The 15,483-nt window shown below is 40.7% G+C and overlaps 1 protein-coding gene across 1 annotated transcript in view; it reads left to right on the plus strand.

The window, feature by feature from the left end:
- MLLT10 (MLLT10 histone lysine methyltransferase DOT1L cofactor) overlaps positions 1-15,483 on the plus strand; it is a 290,669-nt gene that overhangs the window by 269,231 nt on the left and 5,955 nt on the right. Inside the window, 7 exon segments of the mRNA XM_037837708.1 lie at positions 6,722-6,839; positions 8,192-8,264; positions 10,741-10,895; positions 12,767-12,955; positions 13,382-13,470; positions 13,579-13,940; positions 14,924-15,020. Of these exon segments, the coding sequence (XP_037693636.1) occupies positions 6,722-6,839; positions 8,192-8,264; positions 10,741-10,895; positions 12,767-12,955; positions 13,382-13,470; positions 13,579-13,940; positions 14,924-15,020 (1,083 nt within the window).

The following is a 15,483-nucleotide window of genomic DNA, read 5'->3' on the forward strand; positions in this document are numbered from 1 at the left end:
ATGGTCCTATATTGTGCTTTTGATCTATTTGATTCCGTGGTTGTACTTACCTGGTCAGAATGAAAGTTCCACCTGTTTCAGTCATTTCCTAACGACTTTTTGTGGTAAGAAGTTCCCAGTCCAAGCACGCAAAGTCTCTCCGAGTCTCCGTCATGGTCCTGAGCCCTGGCGGGCAGCAGGGACAAAGGCCACACTCCTGAGCCTGCTCTCTGTTTACTCATCTTTACTGTAAAAATGAATTTCCCAATTATGTACGTCTTGTGTCAGGAGGTATCTTTTTTTAAAGCTTTGTTAGGAATTTTAATGTGTCCATTTGTGTGTCACAACGTGAGGTAGCAGAAATTTGAGCGAGAAGTCTGTGTTCCAGGAACTTTGCTACTCATCAGTGGGACCTTGGGCAGGTCTTGTAATTTTTGTGAAGCTCAAGTTTTTCATATTTGAAGGGGGCTACTTTAAATACCTGTCCTACTTTAAATACCTGTCCTACCTGCTACACAGGTACGTTATGAAGGTCACATGAGATGATGGACTCTGCAGACCCTGAAGTCCTTTGTAATGAAGGGTTATTACACGGGCAGTACAGTTACTGCAGGGCATCATTAACTTCACCTGTAACAGAAGCAGCCTGATTATTTACAAGGAAAGAAATTGTACAGAAGTACTTCCTTTACTACAAATAGTAATAAAATTTTTGGTTAAAGCTCATAATTCCATGCTAATGTAGATATGACTTCTGGCCATTTTAGGTTCAGCTGTAGAGTAAGGTCCATTCCAGTTTCAGGTTCTTTCATTTTTTATATTGATTAGATAATAACTGGTTAAGAAACCCACTCACAATTGGTTGGTGGTTCTTTCCAAGGCCTGTTGCCCAATCATGAGTGTTCAGTGGTGGTGCAGCTGAGATCTGATCCCACCCACGTCTTTATGGTGGCTCAGCTGCAGCGCATTTCAGCATCTGCTGCTCGGAGTCCCTGAATGCCTTAGGCTCCTGGCAGTTAGGGGCACCTTGGGGCACTGCATCCTGTGGGGGCGTGCCATTGAGCCTGACAGCTACAGTCAGCCTGCTCAGCCGACCTGAGCCCCTCACCCCGTGTGTTGAAGCCGGCACAAAGGGGGCCTCTTGGCAGAATTGGCTTCCTAGTGGGAAGTGTGAATCAGCCCATGGCACTCCAGGCCCTGCCCAGTACGCACGCATGCTTTTCCTGGAACCTTTTCTAGTCATATAAATAGTGTTTGCAAATTCAAAGGTAGAAATTGTCATTTAAAATTGTCATTAAACATCTGAATACTTAATTGTCAGACTGACAATTTTCTGAACATCTGAATACTTAATTGTCATTAAACATCTGAATACTTATTGTTCAGTTTTGCTATATTATTATAGAATATCTAGATTAAAACATTATTCCACAATGAGGCATTTATACCATCTAATTTTTCTTAGGCAAATAGGTTTCAATCCTTGAAGTATAGCCACAGTTAATTATCAATTATATTCTTGAATGAAATGCACGGAAAAGATGGAAACCATAATAACTTATAAAAATAATTTCGAAAATAGCTAAAATAGGAGTGCTTATCCTGGGCTAAGCAGTCTTCCAAGCCCTTTGTATATCTCATTTAATTCTCACTACGGTCCTCTGAGTCAGGTGCTGTCAGTGTCCCCATTTTACAGATGGAGATTGAGGACAGACAGGTCCAGTAAGTTACCCAAGGTGATGCAGCTTGGGTTGTGGCAGATGTGATGATAATAAAAAGCTGTTGAAATTTAAATATTCAACCTGATGAATCTAACATGATGTTCTAACAAGAAGAATGAATTTTAAAATCATGTCAGGATTGGAAAACTTGAAGAAGCTCTACTACCTTTTGGAGCTTGTTTGCATCATTTGACTTAAGTGTTTATTGACAAGTTAACTGTGCGTTTAAAAAAATGTCTGCTCTGCCTGTTCCTGTATGATATGCGGTTGCAAAGTCACTTCTCGACAACGTATTGCTACCACGCTTTCCAAAAGTGGAGTTTTCCACAGGCACTGTTCTTTCAAACATGATTTTTCTTGTTTACTCTTTATCAATATTAGGGAGAAGAAACATCTTCCTAAACAATACCTTTTAAATCGTATACAGATCGTTAAGTAGTTAGACTTAGCCTGTTGCTTCCCCACAGTCCTCCAGCCTAGGTGCAGGGCCTGGGGCTAGTGGCGGGGTGGGGGGCCTCCACTTCACAGCGAGCGCTCTGCTCAGATGCCTCCGTGGGCTTATGCAGATGCTGAAATATGTGAGCTGAAATACAGTTTTAATTTTGTTAATATTTTGATACGGTATGTCATTCTACTTAGGAAGTACTACATTTCTTTGATTTGTTTTGGTGTTTGAATACTGTTTTGGTGTAGAGACTTGTGTATCTTTCTAGATGTTTAACATCTTAAGTTATTCTAAATTTGCTAAAAGTATTCTTTGGTTCAGATACCTAAACATATTTTGTTTAAAAGGACATTTAATGTAGGGCATTTAAGAAATGAAATTAAGAAAATATCTCCTTTACATAGTACATGCCAAAGCCACTTTTGAGAGAAGAAAGTGTCATAATTCCAAACTGGTTAAACTTAAAACCTGCCAAATATATTTACAGATTACTGGAGCTATATCTTGATATTTTGGTTAAAAAACACACTACTTCACTCTACCTAAGGTTTGGTATAGCACTTGTTAGCCACAGAGGATGCTGTCATATAGACATAAATATATATTTTTTAACATGAATGAGGTTTACCTCAATAATTATTTAGTTTATTTTTACTCTACTGGTCCCTGGGTCCAACTTCATCAAATAGTTATACTTCTTTAATGAGGCTTTTACCAGAGTGTTACAGTTGGTGTAATATGACAACTAGCCAGAGTTGAAGTGCCTTCTTTTAATTATTAATCATGAGGGACAAACAGACCTAAGAGATGAGATATTGGAATTAAAGCAGGAGTTTATTATGGCAGCTATTTTTTCTTGATCTAATGCCTATTTTCACATTTTGAGTAAAAATTGATTTCCGCGGGACACTGGAAAGCCAAGCAGCCCTCACTTCTTACTGTGAAATGATTTTAGTTGTATAGAAAAGTTGCAGAAACAGTGCAGAGTATTGACACGTGCTACAGTCAGAGCTCTTTTTGCTTCATAACCACTGTCATGAGTGACAATGAAGGGTATTGAGTCTACAAAGCACCTAGTGTGTGCTCTCTGCAGCCCGTGGCCTTTCTTTCCCAGCCCTCCCCCTTACCCTCTCCTCTCCTGCCACATTGTAGACTCTTTTCACTAGAAGGGGGTGGGGGAAGGAGTTGCCAGCATCATCAACCATTCCAAACACGATTTTGGAATATTGACTAGGTAATCCCAGGGATTTTGGGGGTCTTTGGTAACTCTTATCACCCACTTAAAATGGCACAGATGACTGCTCTAGCAGGAATTAATATAGAGAAGTTTAGATGCTTTAATACACCAACACCATCTATTTGTTAAGGTTAGTAACTTGTATTTATTTCTCTTTTGAAAGTTTCTTCTTTAGATAAATATAATAATTTAAAAAACAAAACCCCAAAACTACCAGACACTTCTAAATGAAATTGTAGCCTTCCAGAGAATTTGGCACATTGCTCATTCAGGATAGTGAAGCAGATATTTACATGTTATTGTGGTGGTGGTGATGAATTTTAACTTTTGCCAGCTATCTTTGTAAAATATGTACTTTCCTGCTTTGGAATACACCAAAGACAATTTATCCTCTTCCCAGTAGTCATTATTGAAATCAGTTATTTCGCTGGACTGCTCTTCATTCTGACATTTAGTATAGTGGGTGGCAGGGAAAAGGAGATAATTTGGAGACTAGATTGAGAAAATGACATGCTCTGAAATTCGAAGCTAATAAAGATAAATACAAAGCCCTTGGCAGAAAGATCCCTCCCTAAAAAAGACTTCCCAATAAGTCGGTTCTTCTGATTCTCATCCAGAGACTAGGCTCTTAAAACTGATAATGGGAACTGACAGAGTAGACCCACTGGTATAGCATGAGCTGAGATTCATCCAGTACACAGCATCAGGGGCCATGGGAGGGGAGCGGGCCCTCTGTCCCCCCTTGCTGCCTTTGGCTGCTGGCTGCCGGCAGAAGGTCTCAGGATAGTACTTCCTCTTCCTCTTTCTGGTCTCTTTTCTGCTTCTCCTCAGTGCTGTGCCTGGCCCGTCTGTTTACAACTGCAACCAGAGTAGAGTAGATTGGCTCTGAGGAGAGCAGGTATTCCTTAGACAGAGGACCCGAGTTGTTAGCACATGGGACCTGCATCATCTTGTTTTTCTCTTGGCTTGAATTTTCCTTGTTGCAAGTTATTTATGAGTAGCTAAGATTCCCAAATAGCTGACTTCTGGAGAAGTAAAAACCATAGGATATTTTGGTTTGTGGCTTGTGTGTTTTCTGTATTCTGTTAGGTGTCCAGTATGGTCTTACATGGAAATTATGACTTCCCTTTTCCTGGGAGCTAATTGATTGTGAAACAGGACTTGACTGGCTTTTTAATAAGATGACAGATGCAACCCAGCAATTGACAGATTGAACGTGAACATTCAAGTGTGAACTAGAAAATACACCCTTTGAAACAATGAGAAACAAGGACAGATTTCCACATCCCTGGTACTACTTCTGTGAGCTGTAAAAAGTCCATTTTCCCTGCTTAATAAGTTGGCTAGAAGCCAGAATACAACATCAGGGTATGAGTGTTCCCAGAAACCCAGTTTACTCTCTGTAGTGTTTGCCTGTTGTACCTGCTCTGCCACCTTAGTCTCTTGTGAGCTGTCATGTGTCGGAGTGTCCCACCTGCTCTGTTCTTCAGTTTCTTTAGTCTAGAAGTGCTTCACTTCTTTGAAGTTATTCTCAACAATCTTGTCCTGGAAAAGCTGTGCAGTGACTTCATTGCATAAAACTTAAGTTTGATTTCATTCATGAAAAAGAAGTCGTTGTCTACCTTAAAAATTGTGGTTCTGTTAACCCTGAAAAGTATCTCAGGCCAGTACTAGCTTTCTTTGAGTAACAGTATTTTGTGCACAAGAGATGTGCTTCCAAAATGACACCTTTTTTAAAAACATTTTTTATTGTGAAATATAACATATAGACAGAAAAGTGATAAATTTCAAAATATACGTTAACAGGTAGTTATAGAGCAAAAGTCAGAGTATAGTATATGGGTTAAAGTTCCAGAATTTCAGGAATTTTCTTCTGGCTATTCTAATACACTAGAAACTAAAAACAACTATCTGTATGATTCAGTTGTCGTATCACTTATTAAATCCTAACTTCTCTGTTCAACTCCTCCCTCTCATTTGATCCTTTTCTCAATCTTCGGGGATATCTGGGCAATGACCATCCTAACTTCCTCATGTTATAAAGGGTTGTCAGCGCTATGGGGTAGGGGAATGCAACTGGTTGATGTTCTTGGAGAGGTTGGTACCTCTTGGTTTCAGGGCTTATCTGGCATAGGAACAATCTGGAGGTTTTAAATTTCTGGAAAATAAACTTAATATCTAAAACTTTTATAGAGTCTTAGATGGAGCACTGGGGTTTTTGCTTTTGTTTTTGTTTTTGGGTTTTCCAGGAATACTGTTGGGTGGTGCTTGACTTACTGTGGCAATTTGTAGTATCTGGCTGAAGCTTGCATAAGAGTAATCTACAGAATGACCTCTTGACTCTATTTGAAATCTCTTAGCACTGAAACCTTATTTTGTTACATTTCGTTTCCCCCATTTGGTCAAGAAGGCCAAAATGCCACTTTTTAAAAAGTTGTGGTATTCTTGGAAAGTAGGAGAAAGTAGGCACATTAGAGAAGGCATTTTTATTACACTGAATTTCGCAAGGCTTTGGCTAGCCTCCTTAGCTTCATCTGTTGGAAGGTTCTTTTTCGCTTGTTTGGCACAAGTCCCGGTAGAGGCCTTCAGAATTGTGGTTAGCAACGTGAATGAATTACAAACTCTGGAGGAGCTCTTCAGTTAGTGGAGCTGGCTTCCTGCCAAAAAAACAGTGCCTTATATGGGGTCAGGGCAAAGCTGGGGTTCACTGAGCCCTGCATTGTATAGAAAACATACTTGGGATCCCTGTTTGCTTTCTTTTAAAATAGAAACAAAACAAAACAGAAAAAGCAGCAGGCTTCCAAGTCTATCAAAATAGGAAGTAACAAAATAGTGTGCAGGTTTTACTAATGACAGGGTTAGGTAACGGAAATAGAGCTTCCGTGCAGTTAGAATACTAGAACTAGGAACTGGGCCATTGGACCCCCTGAAGCAGCCTGGGATGCCAGAGACTGAGGCTTTGGTGAGATACCTGTTGTCCACCTGCCTGTATTTTGTAAATGGTTTAATAATAGTAACTGATGAGTCACATGGTCACTTGGCTACCATGCTGGGCTGGGTACAGACTGGATACTTTGAGATTTAAAAGCAGGAATAGTTCACTTTGAATGTGCCTGTCATTTACTTCCTCTTTTTCTTTTTAAATTTGGAGTTGTGTATCCTTTCTAACATTGACATGTTGGAATGGTAAAACAAGAATGAAATTAGCCTTTTAGCAAATCAGGAATTCTTGTTTATATTCTTAGGGGAAGAACTGCTAGTTAGTAGATCTGTTTGGAGGAAAAACCATAAAGTGTTTTCAGCTGGAATTGACTTGCCTTTGTGACTCTCCCCCTGTAGGCCAACACCCTGTCTGGCTCTTCCCTTAGCCAAGCAGCACTTCCAGTGTACAGCAGCAGATTAAACCCCAGTTCATCCATGGCAGCTATGATAGCGCAGTCAGACAACAACCAGACAGGTAAGTTCTCAACAGCTGTTGAAGTCTTAACCCCTGCTTCTCTCCCTCATTATGTTTCCTTCAGGTTGGCTCATTTTATTGAATAATCTCAGGGGTGTGGTTAATATCTGATTGGGCGATTTTTTTTTTTTTTTTTTCCTTTCTTTTAACTAAAAGAACCCCAGTTGGAAGGAAGTAGCGTGCCAGGCTGCGGAGTGCTGCTCTGTGGGTTCTGTGGCCACGCAGAGCTAGGGCGGGCCGGCCCCTGGGACTTTTGTGGTTGGCACCTTCAGTCTACAGTTCTGTGTAGGGAAAGCCTGCACCAGCCCAAACCCTGATCTGCCTAGTCCAGGAAATTGCATTACCCAAACTTGGTTAACAGAAAATCAAGTGAGAGAATTTCTGCAATGTTTAGTAATCCTGTGGATTTTTACCAGTTGACATTTTGTAGCATCTGCCTCTTGTGCTGTGTTACAGAGCCCCTGGATTTGCCTGTTTCCTCCCATCCTTGGGGATTTGTTGACATGTCCAAGTAGTCATGCCTGTGTGGGGGGAAGGGAAAGATTGAGCAGTTTACCAAGAAAGGTCCAGTCATGTCTTTACCCTGTTAAGGTTAGAGGTTTCCTGGCTCAGCATAAAGGAGGGCAACCTTGGAAGAGGCCAGTGAGGGTGTTTCACTATGGAATTAAGTATAAGGGAAATGCAAGTGACTTTTTAAGCAGAAGCATTTGATATTAGCTAAGGAATATTTTGAAAAAATTAAAAAAAAATTTTTTTCTTTTTAAATACAGAATTCTTTATTCCTACTTGTCAATTTGGAAATTAAGTATATGTAATTTTACTTTGGGTGTGAGGATCTGTGAAATATACATACATACATATATATATATAAATTTAGTCTTCGTGCAAAATATGTAATTTTGGTCTTAGTATTCGACTCTATGTAATACATTATATATTTTAGGACTTGTCTTGGGATACAAAGTGTTAAAATTACAAAACGGAAGGATTTGCTGTGATAAGCATACAGATGAGCTGTCCACAGCTGTGATTCATTACTTTAACCATAGAAATTAAAAGTGGCTGAGGAGGGGTACTGCAAATGCAAACCTCGCTTCTGTGCGGTAAAATTGAAAGGAATGAAAGAGGGAACGTAATCCATGGCCTCCTGCGCCCACAAGAACGTGTCGGGGCAATGCCGTACATGCACAGTTCAGCAGCTCTGAACCAGCAGCACCCTAAATCTCTTTTCATAGCAACTGCAAGATAGTGGTACAGGTCTGATGTATGTTTTAGGGAAAATCAGGGCAAGAGCTTCCAGCCTCCTATCTAGTGAGAGTGACTTCATCAGCTATGAAATATTTACACTGCAGATCAAGACCTTGGAGACAGCAGCCGCAGCCTGGCTGGCCGGGGAAGCTCACCCAGAGGAAGTCTCTCCCCACGGTAAGCGTCGCCATGGCAGAGGGGAGGCCAGATTCAGAATCTTGTGTTTCTCTTATTAGTGAAGTATACATTTGTGAGGCTGTGACAGCTTTCCGTAAGTGAGAGAGGCTTGTCTAGAAAAAGGATTCCAAATTAATTTGAATATTAATTTAAACATGATTAGGTTTCTAACCTAAAAGGAGTATCTTTTCTTTGGTTTCCAATCAATTTGAACTCTTGTTTTTGTCACATGTGTATTTAGCTGCTGATACGGGTAATGCATTGCTTTTGGGAATTATTTTTACTCCTAAAAGAGTCTTAAAATCTCTTAAAGCTACAGACTCAAGGCCTTCAGCCCTGGGTTCCAGTTTCTGCTCTGTTTTGAGAATTCACTTAGCTCTTGATAAAATAGTGTCTGCTTCCTGCTTTAGTTAGTGCAGCTCTCATAATCTCTGAAATCCCTCTAGTTCTTAAATTGTTTGACTCAGAGTATAACAGATGAACGACATTGTTTTGTGAAGTTACCTTAGATATTACAGGAAAGAATCCTGGTGCCTGGTGTTCACACACCCGCTGTGATGTTGTCTGCCGGGCACCCCGCCAGAGGTGGACTGAAGGGGCTGGGTTGCTCTGAGCACCGTCCGGCCGTGTCTTCTCTTGGCATTGGGGAGCCTGGTGGCGGCTTGGAGGCTCTGTGTCCGGCTGCGGAGGAGAAGAGAGCTCTAGGGCATGGCTCTCTCTTAATTTATTCCATTTTGCGCCACCTACAGCTTCTCCTGGTGTGCCTTCTCTCTGTCCTCTGCTTCTGTGACCTCGGCCTGAGCCCGGTGTTAGACTGGGTGAGGTGGTGAGCAGGGGCAGAAGGCCTGATACAGGTCTTTTCTTAAGGATGAGAAAAGTTCCATAGAGAGGTAAAATGATTTGTGACAAAGCATGAGTAGGCGTCTTGCTGTGTTGGTTAGGGAACACCTGAGCACTCAGAGCCGGACAGTGCACCTCCTTGGGCCCTTTCCACGTAGAATCTCTGGTGATTCCGCTACGTGAACTCTGCTGAAAACTGAACGTTCCTTCCTTGGGCATCAGGCATCCTGAAGTGCACAGTGATGGCGTTATCTGTCTGTGCTCCTGAGTTCTTTTCAAGGAAGAAGGTTCGTGGCTGTTGCACATACACTTAGTGGAGGGAGCCTTCCTGGGCCCCTTTGAACTTAAGGCACACACAAGCTTGCGCAGAAGCTCGTCACGGTCCCTTAGTGCCCGCTAGCTGAGTGTAGGTTTTTTTTTTTTTTAATTAGCTAAATGGATTTAACCCACTAAATGACACTAAATGATTTTGATAGGTATTTCCAACTTTATATTACTCTTTGAAATCAGCTTGAAATGTTAATAGCCTAAAATACCCTGGTGTGAGGTACTATTTGGAGAAGGATGGCCAAACTGTATATGGCACGTGATGTTTACATTTGAAATCAAAAGCCCTGTTTGGTTGGTTTGTGATTTAAAGAGAGTTTTGTGGAGAAGCATGTCCAGGCAGTGGCCGAAACATTTCTGGACGGTAGGAGGACCTGAAGTGGGGCCTGGCTGTCGTGAGCCAGCAGTGTCTTGGGGCAAGTCCCTGGCGAGTCCTCTGCTCACCTGGAGATGGAGCCGAGAAACCAGGTGTCCACTTCTCGGTGGGTTGTTGTGAAGGTCGTAGGAGATAACTCTGTGGAAGCATTCATTTTTGAAACTCTAAAGGTGTTCACTACATATTATGTTATTATGGGACTTGGAGACCAGAAATGGCAAAACTTACTAATTAAAACACAAGTGGATGATAAAACATTACACAGTCATTGTAATATAAGTATTTGTTTAGGAAGCACAGATTAAGTAACCATCATTTGAAAATAGATCTAAGACATTTTAGAAATACTTGTATAAATAAAACTCAAATAAAAATAGCTTTGATCGTAATGTTCCTTAATATCAAAAATACTTGTAAGTACTTTTGAATTTATAGTAAGAGGCTGCTTCAAAATTGTTAAAAATTTCTTCTTACTGATATTTGAAATTTTGTTGTTTATGAATTAAAGTGCCATTCATTGTTATAACTGAACAGAGTTGTTCTGGTATTTCATATTTTTTAAGGCAGAATGGTGGAACTCTGTTCTCTTCTGGCTAAATAGTCTTTTTAATCCTGTCCCCTTTTGTTTTATAAAGCTGTATCATGGTCTCTCTCAGCCTGTTTCAGAGATTATTGGTGGTTTGTTTATATTTTCTGGTGGTTTCTAATTGTTTAGTATGGCCCACTATCCCATTGGTTTTACAATTTGAAGAGGAAGAATAATAATTACTCAATTGGCAGGTAGATTATAGGTTTATAAATTCAGGAACCTGATACTTGTACAATGGGCAGCCTAGGGTTGGAAAACGCATACAGGAAAAAGGGGCCACCTTAAGGTAAGGAACGCTAATGCACAACCCTCTTTTTTAACTTGAGAATTACTGTTTTCCACAGATCCCCTGTAAGCAGCTTACAGATTCGCTGTGATCAACCAGGCAACAGCAGTTTGGAAAATCTGCCTCCAGTGGCAGCCAGCATAGAACAGCTTTTGGAGAGGCAGTGGAGTGAAGGACAGCAGTTTTTACTAGAACAGGGCACCCCCAGTGACAGTAAGTACTCTTTTTCTCATCTCTAAAGAAAGACGGGTGGATGGATGGATGGGTAGAGGGTGACAGGGGAAACAGAAGGATGGGCAAATAGGTGGATGGATTCAGAAGACGCTCTTCACCCAGAATAGCAATGAAATTATGATATGCATTTTGTAAGATATGGTGAGAAAGTATAACAGATGGGTTAGTAGAGCAGAGTCTATACTCTTACTGCCTGGGTTTGAATCCTGTCTTTACCTTTTATTAACAGTATGAATTTGGACAAGTTCTTTAATCTTTATATGCTCTAGTTTTCCCATTTATAGACCGGAAATAATCATGTTCCTGAATATTAGGGTTGTTTTGAGGATTAAATGATACAATTTTTCCCAGATGTTGGCTGGTCATTGTTACTATCTGTCCTTGGTCTTTCTGTTTCTCCTATAGTACTGTATTCTTACCAAGTTTTAAGTTTTACTAAAATGAATGGGATTCTCTTGGCTTAATTTGAAGAAAACTTCTGGAGAATTTATGAATAAATAACTTAAGGCCAGCTGACCTTGAATTTACATTTTAAAGCAAGAAGATTGGTATTTACTTAAGTTATATACATGTGAAATGATATTTATTTACCATATTATATATTATATAGCATATTATATATACATTATTATATATTATATAGCATATTATATATACATATTTAGCATTGTTACAATTTTAAGTATTAGAGCCATGGTAGAAAATGCCAAAAAAGCAGTTACTGTGGTGGTTAGCTGAATAAAGGGCCTAGTGTTAAGGACATAAGGGAAAAATAGGTGGTTTTCATCATTTCAGGATATAAACTTTTGCTGCTTTTATTTTATTTAAAAGAAAAACGAAACCATTTTGCTAATTGTGAGTCAGCCAGTGCCGGGAGTTAGTATTTTTATGAATGGTTCCCTGTTGGAAAAATGCGAATGAGTTGACTGCTGGAGGACAGGTTTGGCAAGGCTGATTGCATCTCCTGGGGAGCACCAGGGGTCTCGCCTTGGGGTCAGCGGCAGGCCCTTGGGGACCAGGTGGGAGATCCCTGAGGTGTGGGGTTAAACAAATGCAGTTTTTCAAAAAGTTCAGAGAATTTTTAAAGTGTCCATGCCATGCTATAAAAGTCGGAGGCGGGTGGTGAGGGTGGGGGAGCAGGATTTGGGGGGTGAGGTCTGAGGCAGGGCGGAGAGGAGCGTGCGGGGCGGGGCGGGGCCGAGAGGGGCGGGGCGGCTGCGGGGCGGGGCGGGGCCGAGAGGAGTGGCGGCGGCGGCGGAGGGGCGGGGCCTTTCCCCGGCCGGGCGCGGGCCCAGCGCTCCCTGCTGACCGACCACGGACCCACGCGCTGGCTGCTGTGATTGGGGGTTTCTCGTAATATATCTCGTGCTAATTAGTTTAAAACCAGCAGTAGACTAAACCTTGTGCTCTTTGTGGCGGTAAAGGGTTTTCATTAGTGAGATCCTTTCCCACTTTAAATATGATTATAACGGAAGGTCATGGCAGCCACTTTGAATCTTTAGTTGGACGTTTATTTTGATGAAAAAATGTTCTTTTCTTTCCTTCTTGAGAATGGAAATTACTTGAGCCAGGTGAGTGTTTTCTTTTGGTGTGTGGCATCGGATTCTCCAGAGGGACCTTCCAGGAACAATTTCCCTCTATTGCTTTCATAGATATATACAAATATAAATGTATCCTAATAGGTTTATTTACAAATTTAGGAATAAAACCTAATCATTTAGAAATATTGCACAGAATTTCTGCTCTTCTATTTTGGCTTATTTCCAAATTTATTGACACTTATGTCTTTAAAATACTGAGAACCAGATGTGGACTTGTCTTTATTTAAAAACCATCCAAATGTTTGCTAGTTTTAGGAATGCTGAAGTCATTACATCAACTTCAAGTTGAAAATCGAAGATTAGAGGAACAGATTAAAAACTTGACTGCCAAAAAGGAACGCCTTCAGCTGTTGAACGCTCAGCTCTCAGTGCCTTTTCCAACAATAACAGCAAACCCGAGTCCGTCGCACCAGGTCCTGGCATTCCCAGCCCAGACTGGTGAGTGTGCAGCGTCCTTGTGTTTGAGGAAAGTGGGATAGACTTGCAGTGTTTGTTCTATAATATGTGAGAAACAGCTGGTCACCAGTTAGATGAAGATGTAGAAAAGGAATGATAGGTTATTTTGGAAGGACAAAAAGAATCCTGTTAAGTAATCAACTTGAATTTGCTCTACCTTCTTTAGTGTGTAATTTAATGGTAAAAATTACTTACTTTTTTAATGATCTCTGTTGATTGTAAGGGCACAGCATTCACAGGATTCAGTAGAGACATTTTCTCTTTAAGTGGGTGTTAGGAATAGCAAGACTTGATACTCAAGTGTTTTTTAATGTGGGCTTCAGCATAAGTTTTTAAGTAAACTTTTATCTTACCAATAATGTAATTTAACAAGGTAAACAGGTTTCTTTTTGTCTGTTATTATTCTAGCTCCTACTTCTGATTCCTTAAACAGCAGTAAGAGCCCTCATCTAGGAAACAGCTTTTTACCTGATAACTCTCTTCCTGTATTAAATCAGGTAATCTGGGTGTGCTCGTTTGCATCTGTTTTACCTGTGAACCGAGCGTATTCCATTAAATGGTGTGAGGCTGTTCTCCACAGCGTCGGTCTCTCTCTTCTCTCGCAGGACTTGACCTCCAGCGGACAGAGCACCAGCAGCTCCTCAGCCCTGTCCACCCCGCCCCCCGCAGGCCAGAGCCCGTCTCAGCCCGGTTCAGGGCTGAGCGGAGGCCAGCAGGTGAACGGCCTGGCCGTGGGGGCGCTGACCAGTGGGGTGCAGGCCGTGCCCCCCACTCTGCCCACAGTGCCTGGTGTGGGTGGCATCCTTGGGGCTTTGCCAGGGAACCAGCTGGCACTCAATGGCATCGTAGGAGCTTTAAATGGCGTTATGCAGACCCCTGTTTCCGTGCCGCAGAACCCTGCCCCCCTCACCCACACCACTGTACCACCCAGTGCCACACACCCGGTGCCAGCCACACTGGCAAGCAGGTGAGGACCTTCCTGAAGAGCACCCATGTTGTCCCCATTTGATTAAACTCCTCCTCTTTTCCTATTGAGATTTTTCATGTTCCTTCAGCCAACCCAAACGTTCAAACTGTATTATGCTCAGAGTCATTTATTTTTGAAACGTAATTCGGATTTTAAAAAATTAAATCAGTTTTAGTAAAATGTCTATTCTGTGCTGAAAATTTCAGGTCTTTTCCGGGATGGGTATTTTACTGGGTTGATTTCTCTTACTCTCTTGTATATTGCATTCATATCATAAATAGTGAAGAAAGGTGATATTGTAATGGAGACCATATCTGAATATTGGTTTCTTAAAAATTCAGCTGTTAACTTTATAATTCAGCTGTTTATAATTCAGCTGTTTATAATTCAGCTGTTAACTTTATAATAATCAGATTTTAATATTGGATGAAGGTCAAATATTTATCTTGAGTTTTCAGGAAGTGTAACTTACTATTTCATTGTACTAGAATTTCATTTGAATGTTTGTTCAAAATTAAGGGACTAAAGCCATGTTGTTATTAAACATACTTTTTGAAAGTAAATAATTGTAAATGGACTTTCAGGGGACACCTACAAGCTGTTTCTTCTGGCTTTCTAAAATTTTTACTGGTGCTTCATTTTACTCATCATTGGGACCATAAGAAGTTAGGTCAAGGCAGATAGTCGTATATTTGGTTTCTTTCTCTGTTTCAGTGTGTTACTTAGTGTGACTTAAGTTATCCTTGAGTAATTAAAAATAAATTATAACATGTTTGTTAAAAATACAATTTTTAATAACAAAAAACATTTCTTTACTATGTGCATATATAGAATTTGTACATCATCGGTTTCAAACTGTTATGATTAAAAACTTGACTTGTTAATTTATTAAACATAACACTGAAAAGTTAGCTCACATTTTACACTGAAAAAAAATCTTCAAAAATATATAGTACAAAGTAAGTATTTCAATCATTTTGCAGTGCCTCAGGACTAGGATTACTTTCTGACCAGCAAAGACAAATACTTCTTCATCAACAGCAATTTCAACAGTTGTTAAATCCTCAACAGCTCACACCAGTAAGTTCTTTTTGATAATATCTGATTTTATTAGGAGCCAGTGATCTAAGCTATGATAGATATTCAGTGTGGGTATAGATTACTTCTTTGTGAAATAACAGTATTGAATGCCTAATCCAAAAATAGTTTTTCTTGCCATTAGGTTCTGTCTCCAGTAGCTGTCGTGGCATCTCATTTGTTTGTTCGTTTGTTCATTCGCAAATACTGCTCCCTGTGCCACGGCCCTGCTGTGGGCCCTGCTGTGGGCCCTGCTGTGGGTGCGGCCGTGGAAAAGACGTGTTTCCGTGGAGCTCTGTTCCGGCAGGGGAGATGGACAGTAAATACAGTGATGGAGGGACGGACAGTGGGAAGAGGACCATTTTAGATGTAGCTTAAGTGAGTTTAAAGTGAGTTTTAAGTGTGATGGAAGGCTGTTGGTGACTTTTTTAAACCTTTGTAATTTGGAAAATTTTGAGTATACCGA

Source organism: Choloepus didactylus, chromosome 5, assembly GCF_015220235.1.
Source record: "Choloepus didactylus isolate mChoDid1 chromosome 5, mChoDid1.pri, whole genome shotgun sequence".
Taxonomy (NCBI): Eukaryota; Metazoa; Chordata; class Mammalia; order Pilosa; family Megalonychidae; genus Choloepus; species Choloepus didactylus.